This window comes from Ambystoma mexicanum, chromosome 13 (assembly GCF_040938575.1).
Source record: "Ambystoma mexicanum isolate Mex_15411 chromosome 13, UKY_AmexF1_1, whole genome shotgun sequence".
NCBI classification, from domain to species: Eukaryota; Metazoa; Chordata; class Amphibia; order Caudata; family Ambystomatidae; genus Ambystoma; species Ambystoma mexicanum.
In genome coordinates, this window is record NC_090938.1 from 809,258,291 (window position 1) to 809,275,979 (window position 17,689).

The 17,689-nt window shown below is 55.7% G+C and overlaps 1 protein-coding gene across 2 annotated transcripts in view; it reads left to right on the forward strand.

Annotated features, from left to right (window-relative positions):
- LOC138522041 (class II histocompatibility antigen, M beta 1 chain) overlaps positions 1-17,689 on the forward strand; it is a 356,872-nt gene that overhangs the window by 173,498 nt on the left and 165,685 nt on the right. Inside the window, exons 2-3 of one of the 2 annotated variants that reach the window (XM_069635265.1) lie at positions 2,966-3,262; positions 11,454-11,685. In XM_069635265.1, the coding sequence (XP_069491366.1) occupies positions 2,966-3,262; positions 11,454-11,685 (529 nt within the window). Of the gene's footprint in view, positions 1-2,965; positions 3,263-11,453; positions 11,742-17,689 lie in introns of both variants that reach the window. The other variant, XM_069635264.1, reaches the window with a different exon arrangement.

A 17,689-nucleotide genomic window follows, 5' to 3' on the forward strand; every position in this document is an offset into this window, starting at 1 on the left:
CGCCCTCTCCCATGCGCTGTCTGACAGCTCTGTGTCCTATTCCTCTAGGTGCCTTCGTCCTACAGATGTTTGGGGGCTGTGATGTCACCGCTCTCTGCCCTGTCTTTCCGCCTTCTCCCATGCGCTGTCTGACAGCTCTGTGTCCTGTTCCTCTAGGTGCCTTCGTCCTACAGATGTTTGGGGCTGTGATGTCACCGCTCGCTGCCCTGTCTTTCCGCCCTCTCCCATGCGCTGTCTGACAGCTCTGTGTCCTATTCCCCTAAGTGACTTCGTCCTACAGATGTTTGGGGCTGTGATGTCACCGCTCGCTGCCCTGTCTTTCCGCCCTCTCCCATGCGCTGTCTGACAGCTCTGTGTCCTATTCCTCTAAGTGACTTCGTCCTACAGATGTTTAGGGGCTGTGATGTCACCGCTCGCTGCCCTGTCTTTCAGCCCTCTCCCATGCGCTGTCTGACAGCTCTGTGTCCTATTCCTCTAGGTGCCTTCGTCCTACAGATGTTTGGGGGCTGTGATGTCACCGCTCGCTGCCCTGTCTTTCCGCCCTCTCCCATGCGCTGTCTGTGTCCTATTCCTCTAGGTGCCTTGGTCCTACAGATGTTTGGGGGCTGTGATGTCACCGCTCGCTGCCCTGTCTTTCCGCCCTCTCCCATGCGCTGTCTGACAGCTCTGTTTCCTATTCCTCTAGGTGCCTTCATCCTACAGATGTTTGGGGGCTGTGATGTCACCGCTCTCTGCCCTGTATTTCCGTCCTCTCCCATGCGCTCTTACAGCTCTGTGTCCTTTTCCTCTAGGTGCCTTCGTCCTGCAGATGTTTGGGGGCTGTGATGTCACCGCTCTCTGCCCTGTCTTTCTCCCCTCTCCCAGCCGCTGTCTGACAGCTCTGTGTCCTATTCCTCTAGGTGCCTTCGTCCTACAGATGTTTGGGGGCTGTTATGTCACCGCTCTCTGCCCTGTCTTTCCGCCCTCTCTCATGCGCTATCTGACAGCTCTGTGTCCTATTCCTCTAGGTAGGTGCCTTCGTCCTACAGATGTTTGTGGGCTGTGATGTCACCGCTCTCTGCCCTGTCTTTCTGCCCTCTCCCATGCTCTGTCTGACAGCTCTGTGTGCCCTATTCCTCTAGGTGCCTTCGTCCTACAGATGTTTGGGGGCTGTGATGTCACCGCTCTCTGCCCTGTCTTTCCGCCCTCTCCCATGCGCTGTCTGACAGCTCTGTGTCCTATTCCTCTAGGTGCCTTCGTCCTACAGATGTTTGGGGGCTGTGATGTCACCGCTCTCTGCCCTGTCTTTCTGCCCTCTACCATGCTCTGTCTGACAGCTCTGTGTCCTATTCCTCTAGGTGCCTTCGTCCTACAGATGTTTGGGGGCTGTGATGTCACCCCTCTCTGCCCTGTCTTTCCGCCCTCTCCCATGCGCTGTCTGACATCTCTGTGTCCTAGTCCTCTAGGTGCCTTCGTCCTACAGATGTTTGGGGGCTCTGATGTCACCGCTCTCTGCCCTGTCTTTCCGCCCTCTCCCATGCGCTGTGTGACAGCTCTGTGTCCTATTTCTCTAGGTGCCTTCGTCCTACAGATGTTTGGGGGCTGTGATGTCACCGCTCTCTGCCCTGTCTTTCTCCCCTCTCCCAGCCGCTGTCTGACAGCTCTGTGTCCTATTCCTCTAGGTGCCTTCGTCCTACAGATGTTTGGGGGCTGTTATGTCACCGCTCTCTGCCCTGTCTTTCCGCCCTCTCTCATGCGCTATCTGACAGCTCTGTGTCCTATTCCTCTAGGTAGGTGCCTTCGTCCTACAGATGTTTGTGGGCTGTGATGTCACCGCTCTCTGCCCTGTCTTTCTGCCCTCTCCCATGCGCTGTCTGACAGCTCTGTGTGCCCTATTCCTCTAGGTGCCTTCGTCCTACAGATGTTTGGGGGCTGTGATGTCACCGCTCTCTGCCCTGTCTTTCCCCCCTCTCCCATGCGCTGTCTGACAGCTGTGTGCCTTATTCCTCTAGGTGCCTTCGTCCTACAGATGTTTGGGGGCTGTGATGTCACCGCTCTCTGCCCTGTCTTTCTGCCCTCTCCCATGCGCTGTCTGACAGCTCTGTGTCCTATTCCTCTAGGTGCCTTCCTCCTACAGATGTTTGGGGGCTGTGATGTCACCGCTCTCTGCCCTGTCTTTCCGCCCTCTCCCATGCTCTGTCTGACTGCTCTGTGTCCTATTCCTCTAGGTGCCTTCGTCCTACAGATGTTTGGGGGCTGTGATGTCACCCCTCTCTGCCCTGTCTTTCCGCCCTCTCCCATGCGCTGTCTGACATCTCTGTGTCCTAGTCCTCTAGGTGCCTTCGTCCTACAGATGTTTGGGGGCTCTGATGTCACCGCTCTCTGCCCTGTCTTTCCGCCCTCTCCCATGCGCTGTGTGACAGCTCTGTGTCCTATTTCTCTAGGTGCCTTCGTCCTACAGATGTTTGGGGGCTGTGATGTCACCGCTCTCTGCCCTGTCTTTCCGCCCTCTCCCATGCGCTGTCTGACAGCTCTGTGCCCTATTCCTCTAGGTGCCTTTGTCCTACAGATGTTTGGAGGCTGCGATGTCACCGCTCTGTGCACTGTCTTTCCGCCCTCTCCCATGCGCTGTCTTACAGCTTTGTGTCCTATTCCTCTAGGTGCCTTCCTCCTACAGATGTTAGGGGGCTGTGATGTCACCGCTCTGTGCCCTGTCTTTCCGCCCTCTCCCATGCGCTGTCTGACAGCTCTGTGCCCTATTCCTCCAGGTGCCTTCGTCCTACAGATGTTTTTGGGGGCTGTGATGTCACTGCTCGCTGCCCTGTCTTTCCGCCCTCTCCCATGCGCTGTCTGACAGCTCCGTGTCCTATTCCTCTAGGTGCCTTCGTCCTACAGATGTTTGGGGGCTGTGATGTCACCGCTCTCTGCCCTGTCTTTCCGCCCTCTCCCATGCGCTGTCTGACTGCTCTTTGTCCTATTCCTCTAGGAGCCTTCGTCCTACAGATGTTTGGGGGCTGTGCCAGAGAGGACAGCTTTGAGAGCATGACTTCCATCAACATGCTGGTCTTTAACAAGCAGGTGCTGGCAACCTACAGTGATAAGCTGAATAAGTTCGTCCCCTGCTCCGCAGCCGAGGGGTGCATTCCACAGGTGCAGCAGGCCATCACGCAGGTCACCAACTACCTAAATAAGGATGGCAACACCAGCCTCAGGATGGAAGCCAAAATCCAGGCCTGCTACTCCAACGTCAAGCGCTTCTGGAGGGACACGGCGCAGAAGACAAGTGAGTGGCTCATTCAACCTGACTAATCCAAAGCGCAGGATCCCAGCCCTTCCAGTGAGTGCCTTCCAAGCCCCACCCCTGCTCAGGAGCCCATCCCTTCCAGTGAGTGCCTTCCAAGTCCCACCCCTGCTCAGGAGCCCAGCCTTTCTAATGACAGTAAGTGCCCTCCAAGCCCCACCCCTGCTCAGGAGCCCACCCCTTCCAGTGGCAGTGAGTGTCCTCCAAGCCCCACCCCTGCTCAGGAGCCCACCCCTTCCAGTGGCAGTGAGTGCCCTCCATGCCCCACCTCTGCTCAGGAGCCCAAGCCCTTCCAGTGAGTGCCTTCCAAGCCCCACCCCTGCTCAGGAGCCCACCCCTTCCAGTGGCAGTGAGTGCCCTCCAAGCCCCACCCCTGCTCAGGAGCCCAAGCCCTTCCAGTGAGTGCCTTCCAAGCCCCACCCCTGCTCAGGAGCCCAGCCCTTCCAGTGGCAGTGAGTGCCTTCCAAGCCCCACCCCTGCTCAGGAACCCAGCCTTTCTAATGGCAGTGAGTGCCCTCCAAGCCCCACCCCTGCTCAGGAGCCCAGCCCTTCCAGTGGCAATGAGTGCCCTCCAAGACACATCCCTGCTCAGGAGCCCAAGCCCTTCCAGTGGCAGTGAGTGCACTCCAAGACATACCCCTGCTCAGGAGCCCAAGCCCTTCCAGTGAGTGCCTTCCAAGCCCCACCCCTGCTCAGGAGCCCACCCCTTCCAGGGGCAGTGAGTGCACTCCAAGACACACCCCTGCTCAGGAGCCCAAGCCCTTCCAGTGGCAGTGAGTGCCCTCCAAGACACACCCCTGCTCAGAAGCCCAAGCCCTTCCAGGGGCAGTGAGTGCCCTCCAAGCCCCACCCCTGCACAGGAGCCCAGCCCTTCCAGTGAGTGCCTTCCAAGCCCCACCCCTGCTCAGGAGCCCAAGCCCTTCCAGGGGCAGTGAGTGCCCTCCACGACACACCCCTGCTCAGGAGCCCAAGCCCTTCCAGTGGCAGTGAGTGCCCTCCACGACACACCCCTGCTCAGGAGCCCAAGCCCTTCCAGTGGCAGTGAGTGCACTCTAAGCCCCACCCCTGCTCAGGAGCCCAGCCCTTCCAGTGGCAGTGAGTGCCCTCCAAGCCCCACCCCTGCTCAGGAGCCCAGCCCTTCCAGTGGCAGTGAGTGCCCTCCACGACACACCCCTACTCAGGAGCCCAAGCCCTTCCAGTGGCAGTGAGTGCCCTCCAAGCCCCACCCCTGCTCAGGAGCCCAGCCCTTCCAGTGGCAGTGAGTGCCCTCCAAGCCCCACCCCTGATCTGGAGCCCAGCCTTCAAGTGGCAGTGAGTGCACTCCAAGACACACCCCTGCTCAGGAGCCTAAGCCCTTCCAGGGGCAGTGAGTGCACTCCAAGAAAAACCCCTGCTCAGGAGCCTAAGCCCTTCCAGTGGCAGTGAGTGCACGCCAAGACACACCCCTGCTCAGGAGCCTAAGTCCTTTTAGGGGTAGTGAGTGCACTCCAAGACACACCCCTGCTCAGGAGCCTAAGCCCTTCCAGTGGCAGTGAGTGCACTCCAAGCCCCACCCCTGCTCAGGAGCCAAGCCTTTCTAATGGCACTGAGTGCCCTCCAAGACACACCCCTGCGCAGGAGCCCAAGCCCTTCCAGGGGCAGTGAGTGCCCTCCAAGCCCCACCCCTGCTCAGGAGCCCAGCCCTTCCAGTGAGTGCCTTCCAAGCCCCACCCCTGCTCGGGAGCCCAGCCCTTCTAGTGGCAGTGAGTGCCCTCCAAGCCCAACCCCTGCTCAGGAGCCCAGCCCTTCCAGTAGCAGTGAGTGCACTCCAAGACACACCCCTGCTCAGGAGCCCAGCCCTCCCAGTGGCAGTGAGTGCACTCCAAGACACACCCCTGCTCAGGAGCCCAAGCCCTTCCAGTGGCAGTGAGTGCCCTCCGAGCCCCACCCCTGCTCAGGAGCCCAGCCCTTCCAGTGGCAGTGAGTGCCCTCCAAGGCCCACCCCTGCTCAGGAGCCCACCCCTTCCAGGGGCAGTGAGTGCACTCCAAGACACACCCCTGCTCAGGAGCCCAAGCCCTTCCAGTGGCAGTGAGTGCCCTCCAAGACACACCCCTGCTCAGGAGCCCAAGCCCTTCCAGGGGCAGTGAGTGCCCTCCAAGCCCCACCCCTGCTCAGGAGCCCAGCCCTTCCAGTGAGTGCCTTCCAAGCCCCACCCTTGCTCAGGAGCCCAAGCCCTTCCAGGGGCAGTGAGTGCCCTCCACGACACACCCCTGCTCAGGAGCCCAAGCCCTTCCAGTGGCAGTGAGTGTCCTCCACGACACACCCCTGCTCAGGAGCCCAAGCCCTTCCAGTGGCAGTGAGTGCCCTCCACGACACACCCCTGCTCAGGAGCCCAAGCCCTTCCAGGGGCAGTGAGTGCACTCCAAGCCCCACCCCTGCTCAGGAGCCCAGCCCTTCCAGTGGCAGTGAGTGCCCTCCAAGCCCCACCCCTGCTCAGGAGCCCAGCCCTTCCAGTGGCAGTGAGTGCCCTCCACGACACACCCCTGCTCAGGAGCCCAGCCCTTCCAGTGGCAGTGAGTGCACTCCAAGACACACCCCTGCTCAGGAACCCAAGCCCTTCCAGTGGCAGTGAGTGCGTTACAAGCCCCACCCCTGCTCAGGAGCCCAGCCCTTCCAGTGGCAGTGAGTGCCCTCCAAGCCCCACCCCTGCTCAGGAGCCCACCCCTTCTAGGGGCAGTGAGTGCACTCCAAGACACACCCCTGCTCAGGAGCCCAAGCACTTCCAGTGGCAGTGAGTGCCCTCCAAGACACACCTCAGGAGCCCAAGCCCTTCCAGGGGCAGTGAGTGCACTCCAAGCCCCACCCCTGCTCAGGAGCCCAGCCCTTCCAGTGAGTGCCTTCCAAGCCCCACCCCTGATCAGGAGCCCAAGCCCTTCCAGGGGCAATGAATGCCCTCCACGACACACCCCTGCTCAGGAGCCCAACCCCTTCCAGTGGCAGTGAGTGCCCTCCACGACACACCCCTGCTCAGGAGCCCAAGCCCTTCCAGTGGCAGTGAGTGCCCTCCATGACACACCCCTGCTCAGGAGCCCAAGCCCTTCCAGGGGCAGTGAGTGCACTCCAAGCCCCACCCCTGCTCAGGAGCCCAGCCCTTCCAGTAGCAGTGAGTGCCCTCCAAGCCCCACCCCTGCTCAGGAGCCCAGCCTTCCAGTGGCAGTGAGTGCCCTCCAAGCCCCACCCCTGCTCAGGAGCCCAGCCCTTCCAGTGGCAGTGAGTGCCCTCCAAGCCCCACCCCTGCTCAGGAGCCCAGCCCTTCCAGTGGCAGTGAGTGCCCTCCAAGCCCCACCCCTGCTCAGGATCCCAGCCCTTACAGTGAGTGCCCTCCAAGCCCCACCCCTGCTCAGGAGCCCAGCCCTTCCAGTGGAAGTGAGTGCCCTCCATGACACACCCCTGCTCAGGAGCCCAAGCCCTTCCAGGGGCAGTGAGTGCACTCCAAGACACACCCCTGCTCAGGAGCCCAAGCCCTTCCAGGGACAGTGAGTGCACTCCAAGACACACCCCTGCTCAGGAGCCCAGCCCTTCCAGTGGCAGTGAGTGCACTCCATGACACACCCCTGCTCAGGAGCCCAAGCCCTTCCAGTTGCAGTGAGTGCCCTCCAAGCCCCACCCCTGCTCAGGAGCCCAGCCCTTCCAGTGGCAGTGAGTGCCCTCCAAGCCCCACCCCTGCCCAGGAGCTCAGCCCTTCTAATGGAAATGAGTGCACTCCAGGCACCGCCCTTTCCCAGGTACCTAGACCATCCAATGGTAATGAGTGCCTTCCAAGACTCACTCATGATCAGAAGCCCAGCCTTTCCAATGGCAGTGAGTGCCCTCCAAGCCCCACTCCTGCCCAGGAGCCCATCCCTTGCAGTGGCAGTGAGTGCACGCCAAGCCCCACCCCTGCCCAGGAGCCCAGCCCTTCTAATGGAAATGAATGCCCTCCAAGCCCTACCCCAGCTCGGGAACTCAGCCTTTCCAGTGGCAGCGACTGTTAGGCAGAATCACATGCAGTACCCTTGGGGTACACTACACACAATTAAGACTACAGGAGTAAGCACAGTCTCACCTTTGGTACAAGCCTGTACTACACAGTTATGTGGTGGCAGTGGCTGAGCAGCCAGACTTATCTCAAGAGGGTTGTGAGCAGTACAAGAGGTTACACAAAGGACTTGCAATCACAGTAGTTCAAACAAACACTTACTCAAGGTTTCTTGGTAAAGTAATATACATTTATTTACCCATTTAGTTAGAAAACATTCCACTAGTAAGAAGCAGCTCAAATCACACTTTAATACACTACAGTACACAACCAATACGTTTCTGAACAAGTTAGGCTCCCCTGAAGTGGGAGCAAAATGGCACTTCAGTAACTTTCAAAAGGGGTAGAAAGACAAAGGTTATAAGAATCAAAGCACAATTACTTTCAGAGGCAGGGCAAATAGTTTCAGTTCACTACAAGAGGCAATTCAATTCAATAGGCCTGGGCTAAAGTCAATGGTTCAGTGTCTTGGATAGGATAGCACAGTTCTGGTAGTAAACAGTTAAGTCTTTGCCAATGTTCTTAGAAGTAGTATGCCAGAAAAAGAGTTACATGTCGGATTAGGAGCAAACAAGACTCCAAAGTGGGGAAAGTTTCACAAACTTTCACCGCGGCAGAAAGGATTTCCACACCGCGTTTGCACAGTACCTTATGGATGAAGAAAAGCTGTAGCTGAGGCAGTTGTTCCTGGCAGTTCCTGCAGATCTCGCTGTTCCTGAGCGTCAGTCATGGGGACAAGAGGGAGGACATCAGGGAGCTTCGGGCACCTCCCTCACATCATGTCCACCCCAGACACTCAGGCGCCAGAGGAGGGCTTGAGCACTGAAGCCAGCCAAAGGCCATCGGACAAAGGGACCAAACCTGATTTGGCGCGCAGAGTTAAACACAAGAAGGACCTTTCCTAAAAGAAACAGCAAAAAAAGATGACCAGAGTCTGTTTTTACAGAGGGGTCTTGGGCGCCATATTGAAAAACATGGCTGACCTGATTTTTAGCTACCGGTGTTCGCTGTCAGGAAAAATCATGGTAGTTTCATCTAAACCACTGCCGCCAGCCAGGAAAGAGTAACATTTGACTGTGACATGAGTGTTTAGACATACGGGATGCTAGGCAACCCCTCCAGCACTCTATAGGAAGATAGTTTGTACTGGGTCTATGAATTTAAAAAGACTAGCAAAGTCAATTTAACTTTACAAGCACTGGGAGATAGTAGTCAGTCCCAGAGAAGGTATTTAAACCTTGGGGAGACTGAACGACATCCCTGTGCCACTGCACTGAAGGTGCTGTGTGACACACAAGAAAAAGATGATGCCTATGGAGTTGTCTAATACTCCATATCCAAAGAAACAAACACAGAAAACACATTGAAAATGAAAAGTTCAAAGTCCAAAGATATAGCAAAAGAGCTGGAGGGCTCTAAGGTAGAGTGACTGACGCACTTGGGTGAGAATTCTGCAGAGCAGCGACTGCTTTCCAAACTCCAGCCCTGCATGGGAGCCATCCACGTCTCTTGGCTGTGAGTGCCCTCCAAGCCCCACTCAAGCCCAGCCCATCAAGTGGCTGTGGATGTCATAGATCAGAAGTCAAGCTCTTTGAGTGATGCTCCTAACCCTCCGTCCCCTCCCCACCTCTCCCTTACTGCCCTGGAGTCCTGCCCTTCCAATGGGCCTCTGTTCACCAGCACATTTCTCTGCCACTGACTCTCTGTTTGACCTCAGAGGAGTGTGTTCCCGTCCATTTGCTTGTTTTGGACCCCACGCCTTGGTTCCCAAGAAGAGCCCAGTCCATGAATTAAACCTCTACACCTTGGGCTAAACCAATGCAAGTTCAGGAATGAAGCAGCAGAGAGACCCACCAAGGAAAGGTCAAGGGAATGACTGAGGGCAAGCCAGCTGCAAGGAATGGGCAAGCCAATGTAGTGCCTGGGCAGGCCGATGGAGCGGACCCCTCTAGTTCTTCCCTGAGGGGGCCCTGGGCCTCTTTGGACTTCTCAGATCCCCTATTCTTAATGCACACTTCAGCCTTCACACACACTCAGCAGTGGGATTTACTTCTTAGTTACCAACCTCAGAGAGCATCTGTTAGGCGGGAGGATCCAGTGTCCACGTGACCCGGAAGCTCAGTGTCTCTGCCCCACATAACCCGGAAGATGATCAGTGTCTGCCCCATTGCCCTCAGAACCGATTTAGAGCCAAATGAATGGAAGCAGCGGGACATTGCTTAAGTCTGCACATCCTGCCTGATTCAAACCACAGCTACTCCTCAGGCTCCTAGTGACCACATGCCATGCCCCTCACCTGCCTCTGATCCTCAGTCCAACGATGAATCCGGGCATGACTCACTGCGTGACCTCATGCAAGTCTTTCCCTAACTCAAGCTCTGCCCCTGAACCCCAACATACCTCAGTCAAGCCCTAACTCAGGTGGACCACGGGGGGTGTCTTCCCCTATACTGGGCACCTGCTCTAATCCTCATTTCCAATGTCCCTCAGTCAATCGCTAACTGTGTGGCCTTTGCACAGCTCTGGTCCTGAATTCAAGTGTGCCTTACTGAATCTATGCTAGTCTTTTCACCTCCCATGTGCTCTTGAATTCCAGCATACCTTAGTCAAACCCTTACACAGTGTGACCTCAGGTGAGTCGCTTGCCCCCCCGTGCTCTTGAATTCCAGCTTACCTTAGTCAAACCCTTACTCAGTGTGACCTCAGGTGAGACTCTTGCCCCCCTGTGCTCTTGAATCCCAGCACACCTTAGTCAGACCCTTACTCAGTGTGACCTGAGGCGAGTCTCTTGCCCCCCCCGTGCTCTTGAATTCCAGCATACCTTAGTCAAACCCTTACTCAGTGTGACCTCAGGTGGGTCTCTTGCCCACCCCCTGTGCTCTTCAATTCCAGCATAAATTAATCAGATCCTTACTCAGTGTGACCTCAGGTGAGTCTTTTCTCCTCCCCTCTGCTCTTGAATCTCAGCATACCTTAGTCAAACCCTCACTCAGTGTAATCTTAGGTTAGTCTTTTCACCTCCCATCTACTCATGAATCCCAGCCCATCTTAGTCAAATGCTTACTCAGTGTGATCTTAGGTAGGTCTTTTCACCTTCCCTCTACTCATGAATCCCAGCACATCTTAGTCAAACCCTTACTCAGCGTGACCTCAGGTCTTTTCTCCTCCCCTCTTCTCGTGAATCCCAACATACCTTAGTCAAACCCTTAATCAGTGTGACCTCAGGTGAGTCTTTTCCCCTACCCTCTGCTCTTGAATCTCAGCATTCCTTAGTCAAGCGCTTACTCAGTGTGATCTTAGGTAGGTCTTTTCACCTCCCCTCTACTCATGAATCTCAGCATACCTTAGTCAAACCCTTACTCAGTGTGACCTCATGTCTTTTCCCCTCCCCTCTGCCCTTGAATCTTAGCATTCCTTAGTCAAACGCTTACTCTGTGTGATCTTAGGTAGGTCTTTTCACCTTCCCTCTACTCATGAATCCCAGCACATCTTAGTCAAACCCTTACTCAGTGTGACCTCATGTCTTTTCCCCTCCCCTCTGCCCTTGAATCTTAGCATTCCTTAGTCAAGCGCTTACTCAGTGTGATCTTAGGTAGGTCTTTTCACCTCCCCTCTACTCATGAATCTCAGCATACCTTAGTCAAACCCTTACTCAGTGTGACCTCATGTCTTTTCCCCTCCCCTCTGCCCTTGAATCTCAGCATTCCTTAGTCAAACGCTTACTCCGTGTGATCTTAGGTTAGTCTTTTCACCTCCCATCTACTCATGAATCCCAGCCCATCTTAGTCAAACGCTTACTCTGTGTGATCTTAGGTAGGTCTTTTCACCTTCCCTCTACTCATGAATCCCAGCACATCTTAGTCAAACCCTTACTCAGCGTGACCTCAGGTCTTTTCTCCTCCCCTCTTCTCGTGAATCCCAACATACCTTAGTCAAACCCTTACTCAGCGTAATCTTAGGTGAGTCTTTTCTAATATCCTCTGCTCTTGAATCCCAACATACCTTGGTAGGAATTATCTTGGGGTGCCCTCTAGATGGTTTTCCTGGGGTGTGCTACTAAACACCCTCACGCAGCCCTATGTTGTACTTTGAGCCCCTTGTCTTTTTCTCCCCAGGCATCCCTACTGTGCGGATTGCCCCCATTGAACCTGTGAATGAAGGCGACCCGGCCGTGCTGGTCTGCTATGTATCCGACTTCTACCCAGACCCCATCGGCATCACTTGGCTAAAGAACGGCGTCCCCATGGGCCCAAACATGACCACCAGCATCGTGCGCTCCAATGGGAACTGGAGCTACCAGGCCCAGGTCTATCTGGAGCTGATCCCGGGACCAGGCCCAGCAGACGAGTATGAGTGCTGGGTGGAGCATAGCAGCCTGGGCGAGCTTGCGGTGGAGAAGTGGAGTAAGAGTCTGGGGGTTCACAAAGTCGGACTTGGGAGCCCTAGGGTGCCAAGCAGTAGTGTTTAGGGTGGGGGTACACATGAGTCTGAGCAGGTCCATAGTGAGGGAGTGGAGTAAGATACTATAGGGGCACATGGGAGGGCACTGGAGTCTGAAAGGGCCCATATGGAGGATGTGGAGTAAGATACTATAGGGGCACACAGGAGGACACTGGAGTCTGAGAGGCACATAGTGAGGGAGTGGAGTAAGACACTATAGGGGCACATGGGAGGGCACTGGAGTCTGAGTGGGCCCATAGTGAGGGAGGGGAGTAAGACACTATAGGGGCACATGGGAGGGCACTGGAGTCTGAGAGGGACCATATGGAGAGGATGTGGAGTAAGGTACTATAGGGGCACACAGGAGGGAACTGGAGTCTGAGTGGGACCATAGTGAGGGAGTGGAGTAAGGTACTATAGGGGCATATGGGAGGGCACTGGAGTCTGAGCGGTCCCATAGTGAGGGAGTGGAGTGAGATACTATATGGGCACACGGAAGGGCACAGGAGTCTGAGTGGGTTCATAGTGAGGGAGTGGAGTGAGATACTATATGGGCACACGGGAAGGCACTGGAGTCTGAGTGGGTCCATAGTGAGGGAGTGGAGTGAGATACTATAGGGGCACATGGGAGGGCACTGGAGTCTGAGTGGGACCATAGTGAGGGAGTGGAGTAAGGTACTATAGGGGCATATGGGAGGGCACTGGAGTCTGAGCGGTCCCATAGTGAGGGAGTGGAGTGAGATACTATATGGGCACACGGAAGGGCACAGGAGTCTGAGTGGGTTCATAGTGAGGGAGTGGAGTGAGATACTATATGGGCACACGGGAAGGCACTGGAGTCTGAGTGGGTCCATAGTGAGGGAGTGGAGTGAGATACTATATGGGCACATGGGAAGGCTCTGGAGTCTGAGTGGGCCCATATGGAGGGAGTGGAGTAATATACTATAGGGGCACATGGGAGGGCACTGGAGTCTGAATGGGCCCATAGTGAAGGAGTGGAGTAATATACTATAGGCGCACACTGGAGGGCGCTGGAGTCTGAGTGGGCCCATAGTGAGGGAGTGGAGTAAGGTACTATAGGGGCAAATGAGAGGGCACTGGAGTCTGAGTGGGTCCATATGGAGGGAGTGGAATAAGGTACTATAGGGGCCCATGGGAGGGCACTGGTGTCTGAGAGGCCCATAGTGAGGGAGTGGAGTGAGATACTATAGGGGCACACGGGAGGGCACTGGAGTCTGAGAGGCCCATAGTGAGGGAGTGGAGTAAGATACTATAGGGGCACATGTGAGGGCACTGCAGCCTGAGAGGGCCCATAGTGAGGGAGTGGAGTAAGATACTATAGGGGCACATGGGAGGGCATTGGAGTCTGAGAGGCCCATAGTGAGGGAGTGGAGTAAGATACTATAGGGGCACATGGGAGGGCACTGCAGCCTGAGTGGGACCATAGTGAGGGAGTGGAGTAAGATACTATAGGGGCACATGGGAGGGCACTGGAGACTGAATGGGCCTATAGTGAGGGAGTGGAGTGAAATACTATAGGGGCATATGGGAGGGCACTGGAGTCTGAGAGGCCCATTGTGAGGTAGTGGAGTAAGATACTATAGGGGCACATGGGAGGGCACTGGAGTCTGAGAGGCCCATATTCAGGGAGTGGAGTAAGGTACTATAGAGGCACACAGGAGGACACTGGAGTCTGAGTGGGCCCATAGTGAGGGACTGGAGTAAGATACTATAGGGGCACATGGGAGGGCACTGGAGTCTGAGCGGGCCCATAGTGAGGGAGTGGAGTAAGATACTATAGGGGCACATGGAAGGGCACTGGAGTCTGAGCAGATCCATAGTGAGGGAGTGGAGTAAGACCCTATAGGGGCACATGGGAGGGCACTGGAGTCTGAACGGGCCGACAGCGAGGAAGTGGAGTAATATACTATAGGTGCACAAGGGAGGGCACCGGAGTCTGAGTGGGCCCATAGTGAGGGAGTGGAGTAAGGTACTATAGGGGCAAATTAGAGGGCACTGGAGTCTGAGTGGGTCCATATGGAGGGAGTGGAATAAGGTACTATAGGGGCCCATGGGAGGGCACTGGTGTCTGAGAGGCCCATAGTGAGGAAGTGGAGTGAGATACTATAGGGGCACACGGGAGGGCACTGGAGTCTGAGAGGCCCATTGTGAGGGAGTGGAGTAAGATACTATAGGGGCACATGTGAGGGCACTGCAGCCTGAGAGGACCCATAGTGAGGGAGTGGAGTAAGATACTATAGGGGCACATGGGTGGCACTGGAGACTGAATGGGCCTATAGTGAGGGAGTGGAGTGAGATACTATAGGGGCATATGGGAGGGCACTGGAGTCTGAGGCCCATTGTGAGGTAGTGGAGTAAGATACTATAGGGGCACATGGGAGGGCACTGGAGTCTGAGAGGCCCATATTCAGGGAGTGGAGTAAGGTACTATAGAGGCACACAGGAGGACACTGGAGTCTGAGAGGCCCATAGTGAGGGAGTGGAGTAAGATACTATAGGGGCACATGGGAGGGCACTGGAGTCTGAGTGGGCCCATAGTGAGAAGTGGAGTAAGATACTATAGGGGCACATGGGAGGGCACTGGAGTCTGAACAGGCCCATAGTGAGGGAGTGGAGTAAGATACTATAGGGGCACATGGAAGGGCACTGGAGTCTGAGCAGATCCATAGTGAGGGAGTGGAGTAAGACCCTATAGGGGCACATGGGAGGGCACTGGAGTCGGAGTGGGCCCATATGGAGGATGTGGAGTAAGATACTATAGGGGCACACGGGAGGACACTGGAGACTGAGTGGGCCCATAGTGAGGGAGTGGAGTGAGATACTATAGGGGCACATGGGAGGACATTGGAGACTGAGTGGGCCCATAGTGAGGGAGTGGAGTAATGTACTATAGGGGCACATGGGAGGGCACTGGAGTCTGAGTGGGCCCCTATGGAGGATGTGGAGTAAGATACTATAGGGGCACATGGGAGGACACTGGAGACTGAGTGGGCCCATAGTGAGGGAGTGGAGTGAGATACTATAGGGGCGCACAGGAGGGCACTGGAGTCTGAGTGTCCCCATAGTGAGGGAGTGGAGTAAGATACTATAGGGGCACACAGGAGGGCACAGGAGTCTGAGTGTCCCCATAGAGAGGGAGTGGAGTAAGATACTATAGGGGCACACAGGAGGGCACAGGAGTCTGAGTGGGTCCATAGTGAGGGAGGGGAGTAAGACACTATAAGGGGACATGGGAGGGCACTGGAGTCTGAGAGGGCCCATATGGAGGATGTGGAGTAAGATACTATAGGGGCACACGGGGGGACACTGGAGACTGAGTGGGCCCATAGTGAGGGAGTGGAGTGAGATACTATAGGGGCACATGGGAGGACATTGGAGACTGAGTGGGCCCATTGTGAGGGAGTGGAGTAATGTACTATAGGGGCACACGGGAGGGCACGGGAGTCTGAGCGGGCCCATAGTGAGGGAGTGGATTAAGATACTATAGGGGCACATGGGAGGGCACGGGAGTCTGAGTGGGCCCATAGTGAGGGAGTGGAGTAAGATACTATAGGGGCACACGGGAGGGCACTGGAGTCTGAGTGTCCCCATAGTGAGGGAGTGGAGTAAGATACTATAGGGGCACACAGGATTTCACAGTAGTCTGAGTGGGTCCATAGTGAGGGAGTGGAGTGAGATACTATATGGGCACATGGGAAGGCACTGGAGTCTGAGTGGGTCCATAGTGAGGGAGTGGAGTGAGATACTATATGGGCACACGGAAGGGCACGGGAGTCTGAGTTGGTTCATAGTGAGGGAGTGGAGTAAGATATTATATGGGCACACGGGAAGGCACAGGAGTCTGAGCAGGCCCATAGTGAGCGAGTGGAGTAAGATACTATAGGGGCACACGGGAGGGCACTGGAGTCTGAGTGTCCCCATAGTGAGGGAGAGGGATAAGATACTATAGGGGCACACAGGAGGGCACAGGAGTCTGAGTGGGTCCATAGTGAGGGAGTGGAGTGAGATACTATATGGGCACAAGGGAAGGCACTGGAGTCTGAGTGGGTCCATAGTGAGGGAGTGGAGTGAGATACTATATGGCTATATGGGCACATGGAAGGGCACGGGAGTCTGAGTGGGTCCATAGTTAGGGAGTGGAGGAAGATACTATAGGGGCACACCGGAGGGCACTGGAGTCAGAGTGGACAGATAGTCAATGAATGGAGTAAGCTACTACAGGGGCACATGGAGGGTACGGAGGCTGAGTGGGCCCATAGTGAGGGAGTGGAGTAACATACTATAGGGGCACATGGGAGGACACTGGAGACTGAGTGGGTCCATAGTGAGGGAGTGGAGTGAGATACTATAGGGGCAAATGGGAGGGCAATGGAGTCTGAGTGGGCCCATAGTGAGGAAGGGGAGTAAAATACTATAGGGCCACATGGGAGGGCACTGGAGTCTGAGAGGCCCATATTCAGGGAGTGGAGTAAGATACTATAGGGGCATATGGGAGGGCACTGGAGTCTTAGTGGGACCATAGTGAGGGAGTGGAGTAAGGTACTATAGGGGCACACAGGAGGGCACAGGAGTCTGAGTGGGTCCATATTGAGGGAGGGGAGTAAGACACTATAAGGGGACATGGGAGGGCACTGGAGTCTGAGAGGGCCCCTATGGAGGATATGGAGTAAGATACTATAGGGGCACACTGGGGGACACTGGAGACTGAGTGGGCCCATAGTGAGGGAGTGGAGTGAGATACTATAGGGGCACATGGGAGGACATTGGAGACTGAGTGGGCCCATAGTGAGGGAGTGTAGTAATGTACTATAGGGGCACATGGGAGGGCACTGGAGTCTGAGTGGGCCCCTATGGAGGATGTGGAGTAAGATACTATAGGGGCACAAGGGAGGACACTGGAGACTGAGTGGGCCCATATGGAGGATGTGGAGTAAGATACTATAGGGGCACACGGGAGGACACTGGAGACTGAGTGGGCCCATAGTGAGGGAGTGGAGTGAGATACTATAGGGGCACATGGGAGGACATTGGAGACTGAGTGGGCCCATAGTGAGGGAATGTAGTAATGTACTATAGGGGCACATGGGAGGGAACTGGAGTCTGAGTGGGCCCCTATGGAGGATGTGGAGTAAGATACTATAGGGGCACACGGGAGGACACTGGAGACTGAGTGGGCCCATAGTGAGGAAGTGGAGTGAGATACTATAGGGGCACATGGGAGGACATTGGAGACTGAGTGGGCCCATAGTGAGGGAGTGGAGTAATGTACTATAGGGGCACATGGGAGGGCACTGGAGTCTGAGTGGGGCCCTATGGAGGATGTGGAGTAAGATACTATAGGGGCACACGGGAGGGCACGGGAGTCTGAGCGGGCCCATAGTGAGGGAGTGGATTAAGATACTATAGGGGCACATGGGAGGGCACGGGAGTCTGAGTGGGCCCATAGTGAGTGAGTCGAGTAAGATACTATAGGGGCACACAGGAGGGCACTGGAGTCTGAGTGTCCCCATAGTGAGGGAGTGGAGTAAGATACTATAGGGGCACATAGGAGGGCACAGGAGTCTGAGTGGGTCCATAGTGAGGGAGTGGAGTGAGAAACTATATGGGCACAGGGGAAGGCACAGGAGTCTGAGTGGGTCCATAGTGAGGGAGGGGAGTAAGACACTATAAGGGGACATGGGAGGGCACTGGAGCCTGAGAGGGCCCATATGGAGGATGTGGAGTAAGATACTATAGGGGCACACGGGAGGACACTGGAGACTGAGTGGGCCCATAGTGAGGGAGTGGAGTGAGATATTATAGGGGCACATGGGAGGACATTGGAGACTAAGTGGGCCCATAGTGAGGGAGTGGAGTAATGTACTATAGGGGCACATGGGAGGGCACTGGA